Below are 17,643 nucleotides of genomic sequence, written 5' to 3' on the forward strand. Positions count from 1 at the left end.
GTAGCTAGCAGGAAAGAGAAAAGAGGAGGGAATTTTTTTGTGACACTATTCTGAAGATACAACACCACTCTAGAGTGTAGTGACAAACTTCTACAGAATGACAGACCAAAGTGAGGGTACCAGCTGAGTCCAACGTGGTGAATTAGTGAGTTTTATTGGGGTTACATACAGAAATATGGGCAAGGGGTTAGTTACTACAGGAGCAGAAATGACTCAGACACAGCTGTGTCTCCAAAGCCCACCCCAGTATGGTGGCAGCTCATGAAAGCTGGAAACAGTTCATTTATCAGCCTGCAGGTAGCTCAACAGGCTGGAGAGCGTCCTTCTCAGATTGTTCAGTTGGTCTGAACGCCTTCCAGGAAGCTGGGCGGGTCTCAGTTTCTCCCGGGTAGCTTGGCTGGTTTGAGCCTCTTTTGGGTAACATAGCTTGTCTGGTGGTCACAACAGTCTTTATAGCTAAGCATGCTGGTGGAGGGAGGGGCCTATTGCATCAGGGAAGTTTTAGGAATTTCCGGGAACCTTTGAATTGTTTACTTCCTGTCTTGAGGAGCTCCCCTGCATGATAGAATGTTTCACTTCCCCTTAAAACATCCTATTGTCTCGTCCTCATTTTAACATCCTGTGTTTTAAGGAGAGCTCCTCCAAGATGGGCGGTTTTAACCTCAGAGGGAACTCCTCCACAAGGAGTTTCCTGGGTAGAACTAAATCTTACAAAGGAGCCAGCTGTAACAGAAGTGGAGGAATTAGGAGATGAGATTTGTATTTAGACAGGCATGTGCGAAATAGTGCATCCCTGTCACTGTCAAAGCAGGGGAGAATAAAATGTCATTGACTAGTTAAGGCGACTAGCACCCTCGGCTACAGACATTTGTGAGATTTAAACATGGCAATGCAAGTTGAGAGAAACCTGAACAATAGCTGGGTGTGGAGTCATCACTCACCTGTCGTTCCCATTGCCATCTTCATCCTCTCCGTGAGATGGTGGGGAGTATTTCAAAACTATGACAATGTGTTTCCTTATTTTAACTGCCTCTTGCTGATAAAGTAATCCCCAGCGGCTTCTCTTCTTTTAAAAGATACTTTGAGTTTCATCGTTTATATCGTTTTTATTTCATTTTGCTTTGTTTGAGACAGAGTCATGCTTTGGAGCCCGGGCTGCCCCGAAACTCACAATGCGGCCTAGAGTAGCCTCAAACTTATGTCAATCCTCCTGCATCATCCTCCTAAGTGCTGAGATGACAGGTTTCAACCATGCCATCCAGCTTTTAAAGATCCCTTTAAACATGCCCTCATGAAGGGAAACTGCGTAAGGAGGAAGGCAAGGGAAAGGTGAATAGAGCGTGCAGACAATGGCTGTCTCAGGTAACGCACACAAGGATGGGTTGGAGGGTAGTCTGGGAATCACCTCTTTAGATGCATGCTATTGTCCAAGTCCTAGTTTGTCTTTTGGGTCCACAGGTGCCTATGACATTACTAAATAACTATAACCAAATAGAAACAGAAACACACAGACCAATGATCCGATAACACACATGTGCCATGAATCTGGGACTACAACTGATGTAATTCTATATACTTTTGGTCCTTAAATTACCTTCATGTACACTATATTACATGATATATGCATTTGCATGTCAATACAAATCATACTTTGTTTTGTAAATAGATTCCCAACAACAATTTCTTTTTTTGTAATGCTTTGCTGGGGCTCATACCAAGGGCTTTGCACATGAAAAGCATATATTCTATTCCTGCACTGCAGCCCCAGCCTGACTTCCAACTTTTGAAGTACTTTTACACATCCTTAACAACTCTCGCTTAAGTAGCTCTCAGCAGATGACTGAAAGCTTAGTGGTTGACAAGCAGGATTCTGGGTTTTATTTTGTCCTTGTGATATCTCTACAATGTGGGTACAGCAGATGTTATTTCCACTACTTTTTAGACAGGAAAGAAGAAATTGAGGGACTTTTGTGAGGTCACATGGCTAGCCAGTGTTAGAATCGAAGGCTCTGGGTCTCTTTGTTGAGTGCTTTTCCTGTGGTTCATCCTGCTCTCGGGCTGCTCATTTACACTGTCCTGTGCCAGATGTCTTGTCCTTTTGAGCTGTGATCACGTGAGTGTACATTTGGGGTGTGTATGTGGAATATGTGTCTTAGTTGTCCTGTGTGTTCTCTAGGTGCATCTGGCCTTTGTAACTCCAGAAGAAACTCCCTATTGGGTTTCAATTCCCCTTACACAGGAAGGCAGAGCTCAATGTCAGAAACAGGTTGCTAGGCAATGGGAACGGAGCAAGAAGCAAGGAAGCAATGCTTGAGGACCAGTGATGTTTAATAACTCCTGAGAACTGATGTTGTATGCCTTGTGAAGAGTTATCATAGATGCCATCTCATTTAATTGTTACTCAGTTATGAATGGAAATGTTAAGATTTTTTTCTCATTTTTCCAGATAGAGGTGCTTAAGGTACCTTACTACGACAATTGGATCTTGCTTGTTTCTATTTTGTAGTTTCCCACTGTGCCTTGCTGTCTCTGAAGAGCTCATTCTCTCCCCAGCCTTGTGGAAAGAAACAGGTGACTGCTGAATGCCAACAAGAAGTCCTGGAGACCCCACTCTGCCCTGTGGTGGTGCAGGGCTACACAGAGCTGAGGCAGTTAGGATGGGAGCCCCTTCCACCTGAGCCCCTGAGGACTTCCTCCTCCTCGTCCGTGTTCCTTTCTCCGTCCCTGCATCTTCGTGGTCTCAAGTAGTGCCTTTAAAAAGTCAGGGAAACCCAGAATCGTCTAGCTTCATCTCTAGGGGTAGAAGGAGGCTATGTAGCTGCAGACCGAAGTGAGTGAATCTGCCTTCTATCCCCAGGCCCCCCCCTCTGCCACACTGCTGACACAACTACTGTGTCTTCCCCACTGGACCAGGATTATCACCATCTGTCACCACAGGGCTGAGCACAGAGCACTGAGCACAGTACTGAAGACAGTGCTACCTGAAAGGGGACCAGTTATCTCCTTGGTCCATAGTGAGTTGTTGCTGGATCCTAAGAGGGTGACTGTAGTTCTTCACCTTTTCATCTCTGACTTCCTTGAGACAAGCATCTTCTGAAAATCCGAACAGGGAATGGACACCAGCAAAAGCAGCCTTACCCTCCTGGGCTATGTAGCCAAGGCCCTTTTCTCAGGACACTGCCCCAGCTCCAGAGTTTTCTTGGGACACATTAGAGACTCTGCATGGCCATGGGTCAGGCCTCATCTCTAATGTGTCGGTATCTGGGAGTACATTGGAACTGTGTACCTATTTTGCTCCTTCATCTCATTTCTTAGCCACTTTAACAGTCAAATCCTTGTGGATCTCAGCTATGCTATTGGCCAGTTAGGTCCCTTTTCCTTGGAGACTTGTACTAGAACTAGATTGCTTTAGAATCCCACTGTTTGTAGCCTCAAGGATGAATTCCCCCAACCCTGGAACCATTCCCCAGCCATTCCCCCCTGCTATAGTAGCTCCATGAATTCGAAACACAACAAAAAGGTATATATAGGAGAGGCGTGAGGTTTGTGGGTGTTCTGAGATAAAGCCTGCCTTTGTTGCTCAGGCTAGTCCTCTGAGCTGTCATCCTCCGGTTTCAGCCTCCTGCACATTACAGGGATCTACAGTGCCCCCATCCCTTTCCAACCTCGGGTCCTTTTGGATTTACATTAAAAATATGTTCAAAGCCAAGTAACTAAACTGTTCATGATTACACAACAATACATTTTCACTGAAAAACACAATCCATGAAAAAAAAAGTGTAAAACGCCAAGCGTGTTATGGAAATCGTGACTATTGCCTGGCACCTGATCCTAGGATGAATAGCCTCGGTAACTCCAGCACTACCCCAGTATCCCCCCCATATCCCGGGGTCCATGCAGGCAAATTTTTACCAATCACCCGTTTCTTTCAAAATAGACCTCTTCTCCAAATTCTCCGATGACCTATCTTCTAGATCCGAGCAGCTGGGGAACTACAGATTTTGTTTGAATTATCCTGCTGCTTTTCTTTTGCGCTCCCCCTTCCCTTTGCCTGCCCCTTCCCCTGGTGAGGAACTAGGATTTCTCCGCGCACTCTCTCCCTGATCGCCAGCTAGCACAGCAGTCCGGGCCAACCAGGTCCCTCGGCTCTCCCGCCGCTGGACATCCTCCCCTTTAAGGCCCACCCCCCCCCCATGCCCACGCCCCCCCCCCCCCCCCCAAGCCCCACCCTCGATCCTCCCCTTTAAGGACTAGCCCAGGACGCCGAGCAGCCTGTGACGCGGCCGCCGCCCCCGGGCTGCTACTTCTCGGCGCGGCGATTCCCCCCCGGGCCGGGCCCCCGCCGTCCCGCGTTCCCCGGAGCGCACGTCTCCGGGGGGAGGGAGCAGGGCTGGTGGGCGCCCGCGGCGCACAGCGGGACCCACGGGGCCCCGCGACCCGCCGAGCCTGGAGCCGGGCCGGGGCGGGGCAGCCGGCTCCAGCCCGGAGCAAACTTCGCCGCCGGGCGGGGCGTGGCGGGGACCCGGGCCCGAGCCGGAGGAGGGGGCGGCCGCGGCCCCCGCCTCTGCGCGCGAGTCTCCCGGCACCATGCTGTCGGGCTCTCCCGGCCAGACCCCGCCGGCGCCGTTCCCCAGCCCGCCGCCGCCCGCCCCGGCCCAGCCGCCGCCGCCGTTCCCCCAGTTCCACGTCAAGTCGGGCCTGCAGATCCGAAAGAACGCCATCACGGATGACTACAAGGTCACCAGCCAGGTGCTGGGCCTGGGCATCAATGGGAAGGTGCTGCGGATCTTCGACAAGAGAACCCAGCAAAAATTCGCCCTGAAGGTAAGTCTGGGCCGCCGTGGAACACCCTGGGATCCGGTGCAGCTTCCGGTCACCCCGCGAGTGGCCGGGACCCGAGGGGACTCACGGGGACTGCCATGTTTGGGGTGTGAGTGGGATCCAGCCGGTGGCCACGCTTGGGTCCGGGACGGCCTCTGATCGCTTCACCCGGCGCCGAGGACACGGTGACCCCATCCTCCCTCCCTCCTTCCTTTCTGCGGGCACAAAAGGCCCTTTACTCATTGAGCTGGTTGGTCGGTCGGTTTGGAGAAGTTCGCTCTCCGAGCTTTACTTAACCCTGCTCCTTATTTGGGATCCGGAAAGTGACTTCGCTCTCCCTGGCCTCACGAGGTCGGCGCGCAGTGGCGGGGCGCGTCGGCGCGGCGCTGGAGACTGGGGACCCCGCCTCCGTGCCCCGCGATTGTCTGGAACCGCCAGCGCCTGGCCTGCGCTGCCGGGCAGGCAGTCTGCGCCGCGCTGTTTCCTTTGCTCCGTACACCGTAGGAAACCTAATCTGTAAGTCAGGCTCGGCCCAGTGCTGGTTCTGCAGAGCCTACTTTGGTCCTGGTAGCTGGCGACTCGAGGCCTGAAACCTGATTCTTGTGTTTGGGAAGCCCACTCCTCCTCTCTCCAGGTCGAACCGTCCCTTTCTGTGTCTCTCTCTGTTTCTTTGGTATCGGAGAATGGAGATTTCAAAGGCTGTCATTCAGGGTCACCACAAAGTTTTCTTCTCCCAAGTGTTTCAAGTTACACCATATCTCTAAAGGTCACTTGTCAGGTTTCTTTCCCCTGGGGTGTCTCAATGATTGGAGGAGCGAACTACTTCCTGTGTTATATTTTTCTCTTTCCTTTCAGCCCACACAGCTTGCTTTGTTTCGAGCTATTATATACGATACATGAGTTATGGGTGAGACTGTTGTCCTATACTGTCAACTGGACTGTAGCCCTGGTACTTTGTAGGGAGCAAGTAAGTCTAGTTTCTATGGTCATCTCCTTGCTATTTTCATCCTCAACATCAGATTTAAAAATAAACAAAGCTATAAGCTCTTGCTGCAGGACCTTGTTTGCAGCTTGGTGTTGAATGTTGGGGAGGAACTCTTATCCCTGCCTTGAATACTACAGTATTTGTACTCTTCACTTTTCTTTCCGTCCCTAAGTAGCTAAGTGAGGAAAAGACTTGATTGGGTTGATGTGGCTCTGACCTTGGGGACTGGAGGTAAGTGAACAGTTTGACCACAGTTAACTGTATTGTTGAGGAAGTGACAGATGTTCTTTCCGGGAAAGACTTCTCCCTCCTCTGAGATGCCATCTGCCTTTACCGATCAGCAGGCTGGGGACACTGGCTGTTCATTCTCTTGGATAGTTGGAACACAATATAAAGACTTCTCAACAAAAACCCTTCTCCTTTCCTGTTCTGCATAAACACACACACACACCATCCTGGGCTGTCAATTCAGATTTCTGGTATAATTAACACTAGAGAAGTGTGTGTGTGTGTGTGTGTGTGTGTGTGTGTGTGTGTGTGTATTTCCTTTGAATAGTTTTGAAAGGAAAAACCCTAGCAGCATATTAAATAATCCTCATGCTTATCCTTTCTCTAGTCAGAAGTGGGTGAAGACGGAAGACGGAGTCTGTTTTGACAGGCAGCCTGCTCCTAGATCTTAGAAGCTGACTCAACTGTTACGTTGCAGATTTGTCATACATCTATGTGTTAAGATTTAATAATAGAGGAAGGAGGGGAGCCGAGCTGTTTGGAGAATGGCAGCAGAGCAGCACTTTCCTACCCAAATATTGGCTAAGACATCGTCACAGCCATGGGGAATCTGGTTATAAGGCATCCCATTTCAGTGACACGCACCACAGAGATTTCTACATTTTATACTTTAAAAACTTTAGGCGCTGAGTAGTGATATGATTTCGAAATGAGGAGCCTTTTTATGCGACAGCAAGGGCAGAAGATATAGTGGAACAGGCTGCGGTGATGACCCTTTGGATGCTAAGAAAAGATGAGCCTGTGCTCTGTAGAGTGTACTGAGCCCATGCCGAGGGGTGGCCCTGCAGCCTGGCTCTCGTGGGGTTCTGGAAGGCTGCTATTATGTAGCCCCAAGATAGGATGGGAAATGAAGGCTGTTCGTAGTCTCTGCTCTTTGTTCTAGTAAGAAAAACCAGAGCTTTAAAAATGATCCAGAGATGGTTTAGCAGTTAGGAGCATTTGCTGCTCATGTAGAGAACTGTCTGTAACTCCAGTTCCAGGGATTTGGACACCCTCTTCTGTCTTCTGGGCTCATGTTTATGTGCTTGCTGCACACACTTACGTGCAGCCAAAACACCCATGCACATAAAGTAAAAATAAAGGACCCACCTGGTCCCGCTGCTTGCTTTATCCTCTTGGGGAAGCTGATGTTTAGATGCCTTTAGTGGGTGCTGCCACCTGGCTTCATCATCCTTCTGAGTCATGCGTACACTTCCAGTCAGTGAGAAGCCAGTGGAGAGGGCATCACCATCAACACATTCATTTTGTAGAGGAGAAAACCAAGGCCCAGAATGCAGGCATAACCTGCCCAAGGCAAGTGGTAACTCTGGCTGTCCACTTGACAGAGGCAGGGACTGAACTCACTTCTTCTGTTTGCTAGTCTTGGGTCTCTTTCTACTTGTAGCTATAGTGGTGTTGATAGGCATGCAGTTGGTTGCTGTTTCGGAGTGCCTTGAACCTGAAGAGCGGCTCTGACCTATTGGCCCATTCGTTGGCCAGAGGACATTGGTGGGTATATGTCATCTTCCAGCTGTGATTGCTAAAGTTGGAGAGGTGGCTTGCAAACCATGCCAACAGCTCCACGGGTTTGGGATCTGTAACAAGGCTGATTCCCCCCACCCTCCCACCCCTTCCCCAATTAGGGAGTTTGTGATAGAAATACTATTTATTATTCTTAGGAGATTCTGTTATTTCTTTGCTAGGGACACCTAGCCTCAACCCACTTGTGTATGAGTTGGCTGTATTCCCCGTGGGTCACTTGGCTGCATTCGGCTTCCCTGTATCATGGTGACGCTTAGGTATTAGCTGAACAAATTTAATTAAAGCCTGTACTATTGTCCCACTCTGCTGTTCAATGCTTATTAGGTGAAGCGTGTTATTGCTTTACAAAGTAGGGAATGTTGTCGTAACTTATCTCTGTTTATCTTTCCATTGCACAGACTAGAGGAAGCAAGGGCCTGTAGATTCTTCCCTTTCTCCAGCGTGCCTCCCTTACGAGGTCATTCAGGTGCCACAGTGACGTAGCTGCTCTTGGTATCACGATGAGGAGATTAGACCCTCTCACAGTTGGCCTGGACATTGTTGAAGGGCAACACCGGCACCCTCGCCTGCCCTGCCCCCCTGCACAGGCCATGTCCTCATTCTGTGCCCTCACTGGAGAGATGACTGATAGCGTGGCTGGCAGGGGCCAGTATCTCAGTTTGACGTTTGCTGGATGGAAACCTGAGGTGAGGAAAGTCTCATGATCATGCCACCCAGTTTGGTTCCAGGTAGTTGGCAGTTTGTGGAGCATTCACCATACGTTTATTAGGATAGAGGGGAGTGGCATTAGTGCCCTGTAAAATGTTGGGGGTCAGGAAACCTATTTGGAGAAGGCAAGATTAACAGATGTAGTCTAGGGCAGCATTGTCAAATGTGGTAGTCACTATTTGTGTGTGGTTGTTAGTATTAAAGGTAGCCAACACGAAGGCATCCGACCAAGTGAAAAGTGCAGCTGGCAGCCACAGTTTGAATGCCAAGAAGATCCATCTCTGCCATCCTTGCAGAGAAGTCGACCGGACTTTGCTGGCCTGGGGGCTAAATTGTGTGACCAGGAATAGAGGGATTCTGAAGGAGGGACATCTGTGAGGATTGATGATGCCAAGGGAAGCTTTGGCTGGTGGCAGTGGGGACTTGCTGGGCCTCTGAGGAATGAGTGGGTCTGCCAGAAGTCATGAGACTGGCTGCAGCTAGAGCTGAGGGAAGAGCAGGAGACCAAGTAGGTCAGGAGCAGAGGGGCCAGGAGATCAGAACTGAACTGACCCATCTGTGGGTCAAATCAGCTTTTTTTTTTTTTTTTTTTTGAGTGGAGAGGACTTGTGGATGTTATAAAGAAAGCATCATTGAAGTTGGGGTTTGTGGACTTTTGGATGGAAGGGTTGAATTTCTGCCTTCAGAGAACATTTCTCACTTTTGGAAGTAGACTCCAGGCATGTCATCCTGGTATGGTCGTGACTTCTCTCTCTACTGCAGCAGGACTCTGGGCCTCTGTGATGCAGGATTAGAAGTGGGTTAGTTCACGGTCCTTTTTCATTTGTGAATTCTGGGCTTTCACAGAATTTGAAAACTCTATAGTTAAAATATGGTTAGGTGGCCGAAAGGAGGGGCGAGGACAAACCATTGTAGGGCCTCAGGGTCACATATTGGTGGGTATCTGGGAAACAAAGTGCTCTTTTTGAAGGAGGATGAAAGCATGGGTGTCTCTGGAAAGACAAGGGGATGAAGGCATGGGTGTCTCTAGTGGGGAAGACAAGGGAGTGTTACCAGCAGAGCAGGCATGAGAATGGGATCAGGAGCCAAATCCTAGGTCTGGCTGCAGAGTCAAGCTATTACCCACTCGAAGCAAGATGTGAGGGGTCTGTGTCAGAGGGTATGCCAGCTAAGGTGGGGAGGGGGCAGCACCTAGGGCTTCATAGTTTTGATATGCAGAGCAGACCTGCTTTGCTTGGAATCATGGCTCTCCCTGGTTGGGCACAGCAGTCCACACTGGCCTGCCTCCTCTGTGCTTCATACCCTCTGAAGGGTCATGTTGAGGTCTCACCCTCCCTTCTCCCTCACCTTTTGTGTGTTCCATGCCTTGGATGGAGGTGAGTGGACAGAGTTGTTTGTAGGGACCGCAACTCCTCTTGATAGTTGACTAGTAATGGACTCTCCTTGGTCATCCTTGTCACCTCCTCCATCCCACTGAGGAAGAGGCTGGGCTGCTCAGAAAGGCTCAGTGGTGTGTCCCAGTATCTTGCTTGCTTGTGAGCAGCAGGGCCATATGCAGTGGAACCTGCCCTTGGTGAAGAGTCTTAGACTGTTGGTTATCAGCAGGGAGTGGTGCTGGTACTGTGCTGTGACCCTCAAACTCAGGTCCCTGGTCTCCTCACAAGTAGCTTTTCTCATAGCTCCCCTTGTAAATGGGGCCATTGGTAAGAAAAGAGGGCCATGTCAGAAGAGCTAGATACTACGTGTACTAGTAAGACTGAAGTGTCTTTTCTAATTGTTAGGACTGATCCCCCTTAGGATCTTTAAGACTTGACAATTTATATTTTGAGGCTCAGACATAAGTTCAAATATTAATAAACAGAGATGGGCCTGTTTTTAGGGGTTATATACTAGATAAAAAAGTGAAAAACCAGCTAAACAGTAACAGCAACAAAAAACAGCCCTAAACTCCCAAATGCCTCACTAACTGTGACTTTGAGTAGGTTGTTCACCTTCCAATGTCCAGCTGCCTACATCTGAGAGTTGGCCTCTAGCCATCACCAGGCAAACGCTGGTAGTGTGGGGTGGTAGACGAGGTCATGCAGGAGGCCAGAGGCCAAGGGTAAGACAGATACTGACTAGTTCTGTGTTGAATGGTCAGCAGAACCTGGGCCAGTGTGGATGCCCATTTGATGGGTGTAATATATCCAGCCAACCGTCTTTACTGACCGGCTGCTCTTTCCCATATGAAAGCTTAGAAATTATTTCAGCTGGCTGCTCTTGCCTTGAAATTAGAAGAATCTTAGTGGAGTGGCGGTACAAGGTGGAGATGGGGCACTTGCCAGACTCTTTGCCATTTGAAGTCAGAGGGGCATTTGGAGGCCACTGTGATTGGCTGTGAAGGCTGTGCCCTACATTGAGACATCTGACTTGGGGGTAAGTATGGCTGACTTGTAGTCACAATATTACTGCTAGCTAGGCTTTGTTTTGGCTTGAGTTTTCATTCACTTGAAGGAGTGCCTCTTAATCCTTTCCAGGCTCCCTTATGGGCAAAGTGCTGTTCTGAGCCTGTAGATGGGGACTAGTTCCCAGAGTTGATGAGGATGTGAGGATTTCTGTGTGGGTCCACTGACCCTCAGAGAGGGTTTAAGGAAGCCAGTGGAGAGGGGCACATCTGGAGACTGCCTTTTTTTCTCTCCTTCCTGTCTGTGCCAGGCAAGAGCAGTGGTTCAGCATGCATGGTGGGATCTTGTGTGCTAGGCTGGCCTGATGTAAGGAGGAGTGATCATGAGGTCGCGCTTGGCCTCTGGCCTTGTCGTGTTCTTGGAGACTTTATTCTGTGGTCCAGTAAACACCTCCACATGCCAGCTGGGAGGTGGTGGAGCCTGGGACATAGCCTCAAGGTCAACTTCTATTTGTATGGGATGTTCTCCTTCAAGATGGGAAAAGCTACATGTTCGTTCCACTGGGAACTTGAGCTTTCCAGAAGGGTCATATGAAAGGGCATCATATTCTGGAGGGATATCTTCAGGCGTCTCCCGACTAGTGCCGGTTGGACTCATCTGGGAGGTGAGCATGGTGACCGCAGGTGACAGCACTGTGGCCATCCGTGTAAGGAGCTTCTGCCTGAGCAGACAGGAGGGAGCTGGGCTGCTGCTGTCTCTCTTCTTGTTTAGCCCCAAGATGGGTCTTCCTTTGACTCTGAAGCAAAGGGAAGAGAGGGAATCCAGAGGAGTCTTCCCGGCTCATGCTTGTGTGGACTCCCGCTTCTTCCCTGGAGCTCCTTACTCTCCCTGTTCTTTGTGGCAGGTGGTTGAGTTGGTCCCTGCGCTCCCTGTGTGGCGTTGTGAGTACCCTGTTGTTACTAGGAGCCTCCCAGACCATGCTGACCATTCACAGCCTGGCCTCCTGCCTTGCCCAGTTCTGATACCTAGCCCCTCTGTCCTAGTGTCTAAAAATAAACGCGCCGCTGCTGTACTTCTCTCTTCAGCCAGACCCTGGTGTCCATCCCAGGCCCTCTTGCCACACACGGCAAGGTTTATCTCAGTTTTCACCTGTGCCCTCTCCCCTTCCAGCCTGAGCCTTGTGGGTGGTTCGAGCCAAAGCGATGAGCTCTGGCTGTGGCCTCTGCAGGCATCTTGAGTCACCTAGACAAAGGCTGTGAGGAGCTGTCCTGCTCCTTCCCCAGGCAGGGGAGGGCCAGACAGAGGAGGGTGAGCAAGTTTTTAGATGGTTAGGCCTTCTGCTCTGTTGACCTGGCTCTTGCCAGTGGGTATGACTCTGCCCCCAGTGCCTGCCCTGGCCTGGGACTGGGTGTGCTGCCCTTTGTCCCCTTGCCCTACACCTAAGTCACACTCTCCACCCCATGGTGTGGGCCTCATGTTACCACATCCTGAAGTATGACTTCATTGTATTGACTTCCAGGAGTAACTGGGCCCTGGCTTTCTGAGTTCCTCCTTGCTGAGTTGGGCCAAGACCCTTCAGGGCCTCCTAGCTCAGCCACCTAGAAAGGGTACAAAGAACAGAAGGCCTTTACCCTCCCACTGTGGTGGCAGAGGCATCGATGGTGTCCATGGAGGTGCATCCTCTCTCTAAAACTGCTGGGGTTCTATGGAGCAAAGTAAAGAAGCTATACACGTAGAGCGTCTCTTAGCTGGAGAATCTGCGCAGGAGATCTCCCTGATGTCTGCTTGAGCAATTGTTCCAGTCCCTGGACAGGTGTTGGTACAAGGCAGGGCTCAGATCCGTGTTCTGTGTCTGTTTCCAGGAATTAAGGTGTATTTGGGGGGCAGGGGTATGTGGGTCCAAGAGGTAAGACTTGGGGAGTCCTCAGCCTCCATGGAGTTAGCCACCTGGACCATGTTTCTCTGACTGTCCTCTGTTCTCGGGTCCTCAGGACTTCATTTCTCCTACACAATTTATCAACCAGGGCCCGTTGGCCTCTGGCTGGGAGGAGTTGGGTGTAGTTGCTGAGAGTTTATTTTTAACTGTGACAGAAGGGGCCCTGTCCTCAGAGTAGCATGCTTTCTCGCTTTCCCATGGAAGCCTTCTTCCTTGGCCTCTGATTCTTAGGAGAGAGCTAGTAGACTTGTAAGGAGCAGACTCTGCAGGAGCTGGGGAGAAGACACTGAAGGTGGAGCCTGCGGATGGCTTGCCATGCTTGGCTTCTGGAGAGCTCGGGGTATGCTGTGGGGAAGTGGAGGATGGCCAGGACCACGAGTGGAAGGAACTCAGAGCATCCTAGGAATGTGGGCAGACTGGTGGAGGCCACTCTTGCCCTGGTGTTGGAGAGGCTAGGCTAGCAAGGGGGTATCTCATGCCTTTTCCCGCCTCACTATTGGCATCTAGGCCACTGGCAGGCCAAGGGCCACAGTGAGAGAGCACACTGTATCATGACCTTGTTGTCACTGCTTCTTCCTCTGGAAAACTTTGTGGTGTCTTCCTCTCAGACTACCAGGCTTACAAGCACCCACACTGTCTCACAGAGCTGGCCAGGGATGCTCAGCGGCTTCCTCCCCTCTCCTTCCTCCTCCTGTGCTGTTAGAGGAGTGGGGGCACTCTAGATCCCTCTCCTGGATCTCACACTCTCCTCACATCGTGGACTTGATTACCATGGCTCAGATCATGAAAGAAAGTAAGAGCAAGTGGAAAAGGAAGCAGTAGGGACATGAGGCAAATGGGGGACAGTGACTCAGTCAGTCAGCAGTGGAATGGAGGTCTTTCCCTTCCGCTCCTTGGTGTGCTCTGGGGATCAGTTTGCCTGAAGCCCAGCTCTGATCCTGTAGCTCCCCCATTGGGTTGCTTCTGCGTGCTAATTATAGTGATTTAGCCAGATGATGCCCAGGTCTGGTCATGCCCCCCCCCCCCCCCGTTGGAATGTTGACTTGTTTTCTGGCGCATTCCCATTCCTTTGCATCGATCTCTCTGTCTTCCTAGTCTCCTCCTTCCCATTCTAACTACATCCACTTTTTCTGTCTCCGCGAAGGCTGGTCTTTCCTGAAGTCCTTCAGGTCCAAATGGGTCCTGAAGCTGAGGCATAGCGCAGTAGCAGAGCATGTGCTTAACATGCATGCAAAGGGCCCCGGGGTTCAATCCCTGGAATTCTTTCTTACCCCTTCCTCCCCCAAAAAGGAAGTAGAAAAAAATGTAACCCGTCTGACCAAAGAGACCCTTCCCTTCCCTGTTACTGGGCTTCTTAAGTACATTTCTCCATGTGCAGGAGATTTGGTTCAATATTAGACTAGATGGTTAAGCCCTTGGAAACCTATGTCTTCGTTTTTTTCTTGTATCTTTTTTCTTTTTATACATTATATAAAGTACATTATTATGTTTATTTTGTGTGGGTTCATGCATGTGTGTGTGGGCGGGTCTTCTTCCACCATATGGGTTCTTTGGGTTGAATTTAAATGATCAGATTTGTTAGCAAACACCTTTACCTGTGGACCCTCTCACCCACCATACCCTCTAATCTCAACATCATGACTTGATGCTCTCATTAAAAACAAAGTTCAGCATTGGAAGCACTCAGAGCGGTACAGTGCTGGCTGGGCTCTGGGGTGTAGCTAGGGGTGTAGTAAAACCCTCCCTGTCAGTGTGTGTCCCTGCCCTGTCTCCCGACAGCTGCCCCATCCACGCAGATCTGACTCCAGGAGGTACCGTGTGTTTCTCCCACTCCCCTTCCCTGCTCTAGGCCCCCTCCCCATTTTCCTCCCTTGAACAAGGAGACCCTCCTGCCATGCATGTGGAGTGTGCCAGCTCTCCTCCAGTTCTTGGCTAGCTCTAGACCCGCAGTGGACATAGGTACAGGCTGGTGTTTCTGTCTGCTGGCCTTGTGCCTGTGTGTTGCAAGACAGACGAGTTTTGAGCGTCAGATTGCCAGGTCTGAGGTCAGAGCCCTCAGTCTCGTGGGGCCACTTATCTCCCATGTCCAGCAGCTTGCATAGGAAAGAGAACCCGAGCAACCTGGTTTCCAGCTCTGGGCCATATCTGGATTTCCCTCAGTTCCTCTGTTTGTAAGGCAGAAGGATCAGACTTGATTAGCAAAGCTTGTGTACTGAATACCTTTCCTTCAGTTTTCCATGCTGGGGAAAGAAGGGTCACCTGGGTCCAAGGGGAGGTGCTGTACAGCAGCCATCCTCCACCAGGTTTTTCTCCGTTTTTTGTAGGCCAGTGTTATTTTATCCTCCTTGGCTGCAGTATTTTTATTCACTCACCCAGTGTTTGTAAATGTTTGTTTTCCCCTACGATGCCTCCTGTTTTCCCTGCTGACTGGCCATCAGGGTGCCCAGATGGCTGGATTAGACTGGAATGGGAAGTAGTCATTGTCATCCCCTTGGGTTTACCCCTCCTCGGTGTCTCTGCTGTGTGAGACAGAGGAAGTCGGAGGCTTGGAGTGTTTATTTGTTCTTGTTGTTTTAGCAGTGTGGGCTAGACCCTGAATTTCTAAGCAGGATTTGCTAATGGTTTCCTTCATTCCCAACCCTCCAGATTCAGAATGACTTGCTACTTAAGGGAATTAAGTAGGTTTGGTAAGATGGTTCACCTGGTACCCTGCTGCCAAGCCTGACCTGAGTTCGATCCTCAGGACCCACATGTGTGTTGTGGAATGTGTGTGTCTTATCCCCCACCTCCATAAGATGTAAGTAGTAAGAAAATTAGCAGTGCCAGGAATGACTTTTGTAGAGCCACATGCTGGCTTTGATTCATACAGCACCCTTCTGTCGTTCAGCCCTCTGCTGGAAGCTCAGCTGCTCTCAGGTCTCTTGGATTAATAACGAGTTCTTATGGAACAGATGTGATGGATGAGCAGTGCATCTGATGCGGTGTGCGCCCGTTAGTCCTTGCAGTGGTGTAGGAGCAGTGGATGAGCAGTGCATCTGATGCGGTGTGCGCCCGTATTAGTCCTTGAAGTGGTGTAGGTGCAGTGGATGAGCAGTGCAGCTGATGCGGTGTGCGCCCGTTAGTCCTTGAAGTGGTGTAGGAGCAGTGGATGAGCAGTGCAGCTGATGCGGTGTGTGCCTGTGTTAGTCCTTGCAGTGGTGTAGGAGCAGTGGATGAGGCATGCAGCTGATGCTGTGTGCGCCCGTATTAGTCCTTGAAGTGGTGTAGGTGCAGTGGATGAGACATGCAGCTGATGCAGTGTGCATCCGTATTAGTCCTTGAAGTGGTATAAGTGCAGTGGATGAGGCATGCAGCTGATGCAGTGTGCATCCGTATTAGTCCTTGAAGTGGTATAAGTGCAGTGGATGAGGCATGCAGCTGATGCAGTGTGCATCCGTATTAGTCCTTGCAGTGGTGTAGGTGCAGTGGATGAGGCATGCAGCTGATGCGGTGTGTGCCTGTGTTAGTCCTTGCAGTGGTGTAGGAGCAGTGGATGAGGCATGCAGCTGATGCGGTGTGTGCCTGTGTTAGTCCTTGAAGTGGTGTAGGTGCAGTGGATGAGGCATGCAGCTGATGCGGTGTGCATCCGTATTAGTCCTTGAAGTGGTGTAGGTGCAGTGGATGAGCAGTGCAGCTGATGCGGTGTGCGCCCGTGTTAGTCCTTGCAGTGGTGTAGGTGCAGTGGATGAGCAGTGCAGCTGATGCGGTGTGCGTCCGTGTTAGTCCTTACAGTGGTGTAGGTGCAGTGGATGAGGCATGCAGCTGATGTGGTGTGCGCCCGTGTTAGTCCTTGCAGTGGTGTAGGTGCAGTGGATGAGCGGTGCAGCTGATGCCTTGTGCGCCCGTGTTAGTCCTTGCAGTGGTGTAGGTGCAGTGGATGAGCGGTGCAGCTGATGCCTTGTGCACCCGTGTTAGTCCTTGCAGTGGTGTAGGTGCAGTGGATGAGCAGTGCAGCTGATGCCTTGTGCACCCGTGTTAGTCCTTGCAGTGGTGTAGGTGCAGTGGATGAGTGGTGCAGCTGATGCAGTGTGTGTCGTTAGTCCTTGCAGTGGTGTAGGTGCAGTGGGTGAGGCATGCAGCTGATGCAGTGTGCGCCCGTTAGTCCTTGCAGTGGTACTGCAAAGTAAGTCTTTTCTACAGAAGAGGAAGCATGTTCAGAGTAACGAATTCATTAGCAGTTATTGAACACCAAGTGCTAAGCGTTATTTTAGGTTCTGGGGACATATCAGCTTATAAAGCAGACAAAACTCAATCTCATCTGCAGAGGGCTTGTGTTCCTGTAGAGGAAGACAGAACACAGTATTAGATGATACAGCTCGTCAGATAGTAACAGGTACAAAGGAGAAAATAAAAAGGGAAGAGTCTGAAATGCCAGGAGTCAGTCTCTGTCTCTGTCCCCCCTCCCCCGGGTGTGTGTGTGTGTGTGTGTGTGTGTGTGTGTGTGTGTGTGTGTTTTAGTTTTACCTGGCAGGTTGTGAACACCAGATACACTTGGTAGAAGAGGTACGTCAGGCAGAAGGACTAGCCAAGGCAGAAGCTTTAGATGATGAAAATGCTAATTCCAAGCTCCTTTGTCCTTTCCGAGACAGGCTTCACTGTATGGCTTGAGCTGACTTCCCGTCATCTGCAGCTTCTGGCCTTGGCGACTCCCTCTTCTACCCAGTGTGGGCTAGCTTGCCCGGCTCTCAGAGTGCGTAACTGAAACCTGGCCTTCTTGTAGTTCACAGTACTGCCTCCAAGTAGTTCTTCCATGGTCACATTCCAATTCAGAACGTAGGTGACCTAGCAACTAATGTTTTATTTTTAATATTTATGAAATGCTTTTTTGTTTGTACAAATTGCTACAATGGTAAGAATAGTTAGTAGGCCTTGTCTTTAAAAACTTATGTTTTTTTTTTTTTTTTAAGACAGGGTTTCTCTGTGTAGCCCTGGCCATCCTGTAACTTGCTCTGTAGATCAGG

The 17,643-nt window shown here is 50.2% G+C and overlaps 1 protein-coding gene across 1 annotated transcript in view; it reads left to right on the top strand.

Annotated features, from left to right (window-relative positions):
• The first annotated feature begins 4,298 nt into the window (after nucleotides 1-4,298).
• Mapkapk2 (MAPK activated protein kinase 2) overlaps nucleotides 4,299-17,643 on the top strand; it is a 45,120-nt gene continuing 31,775 nt past the window's right edge. The window contains exon 1 of the mRNA XM_036202912.1: nucleotides 4,299-4,824. Coding sequence (XP_036058805.1) covers nucleotides 4,588-4,824 — 237 coding nt within the window. The 5' untranslated portion in view covers nucleotides 4,299-4,587. The remainder of the gene's footprint in view (nucleotides 4,825-17,643) is intronic.

The sequence above is a fragment of the Onychomys torridus genome, chromosome 11 (assembly GCF_903995425.1).
Source record: "Onychomys torridus chromosome 11, mOncTor1.1, whole genome shotgun sequence".
NCBI lineage: Eukaryota > Metazoa > Chordata > Mammalia > Rodentia > Cricetidae > Onychomys > Onychomys torridus.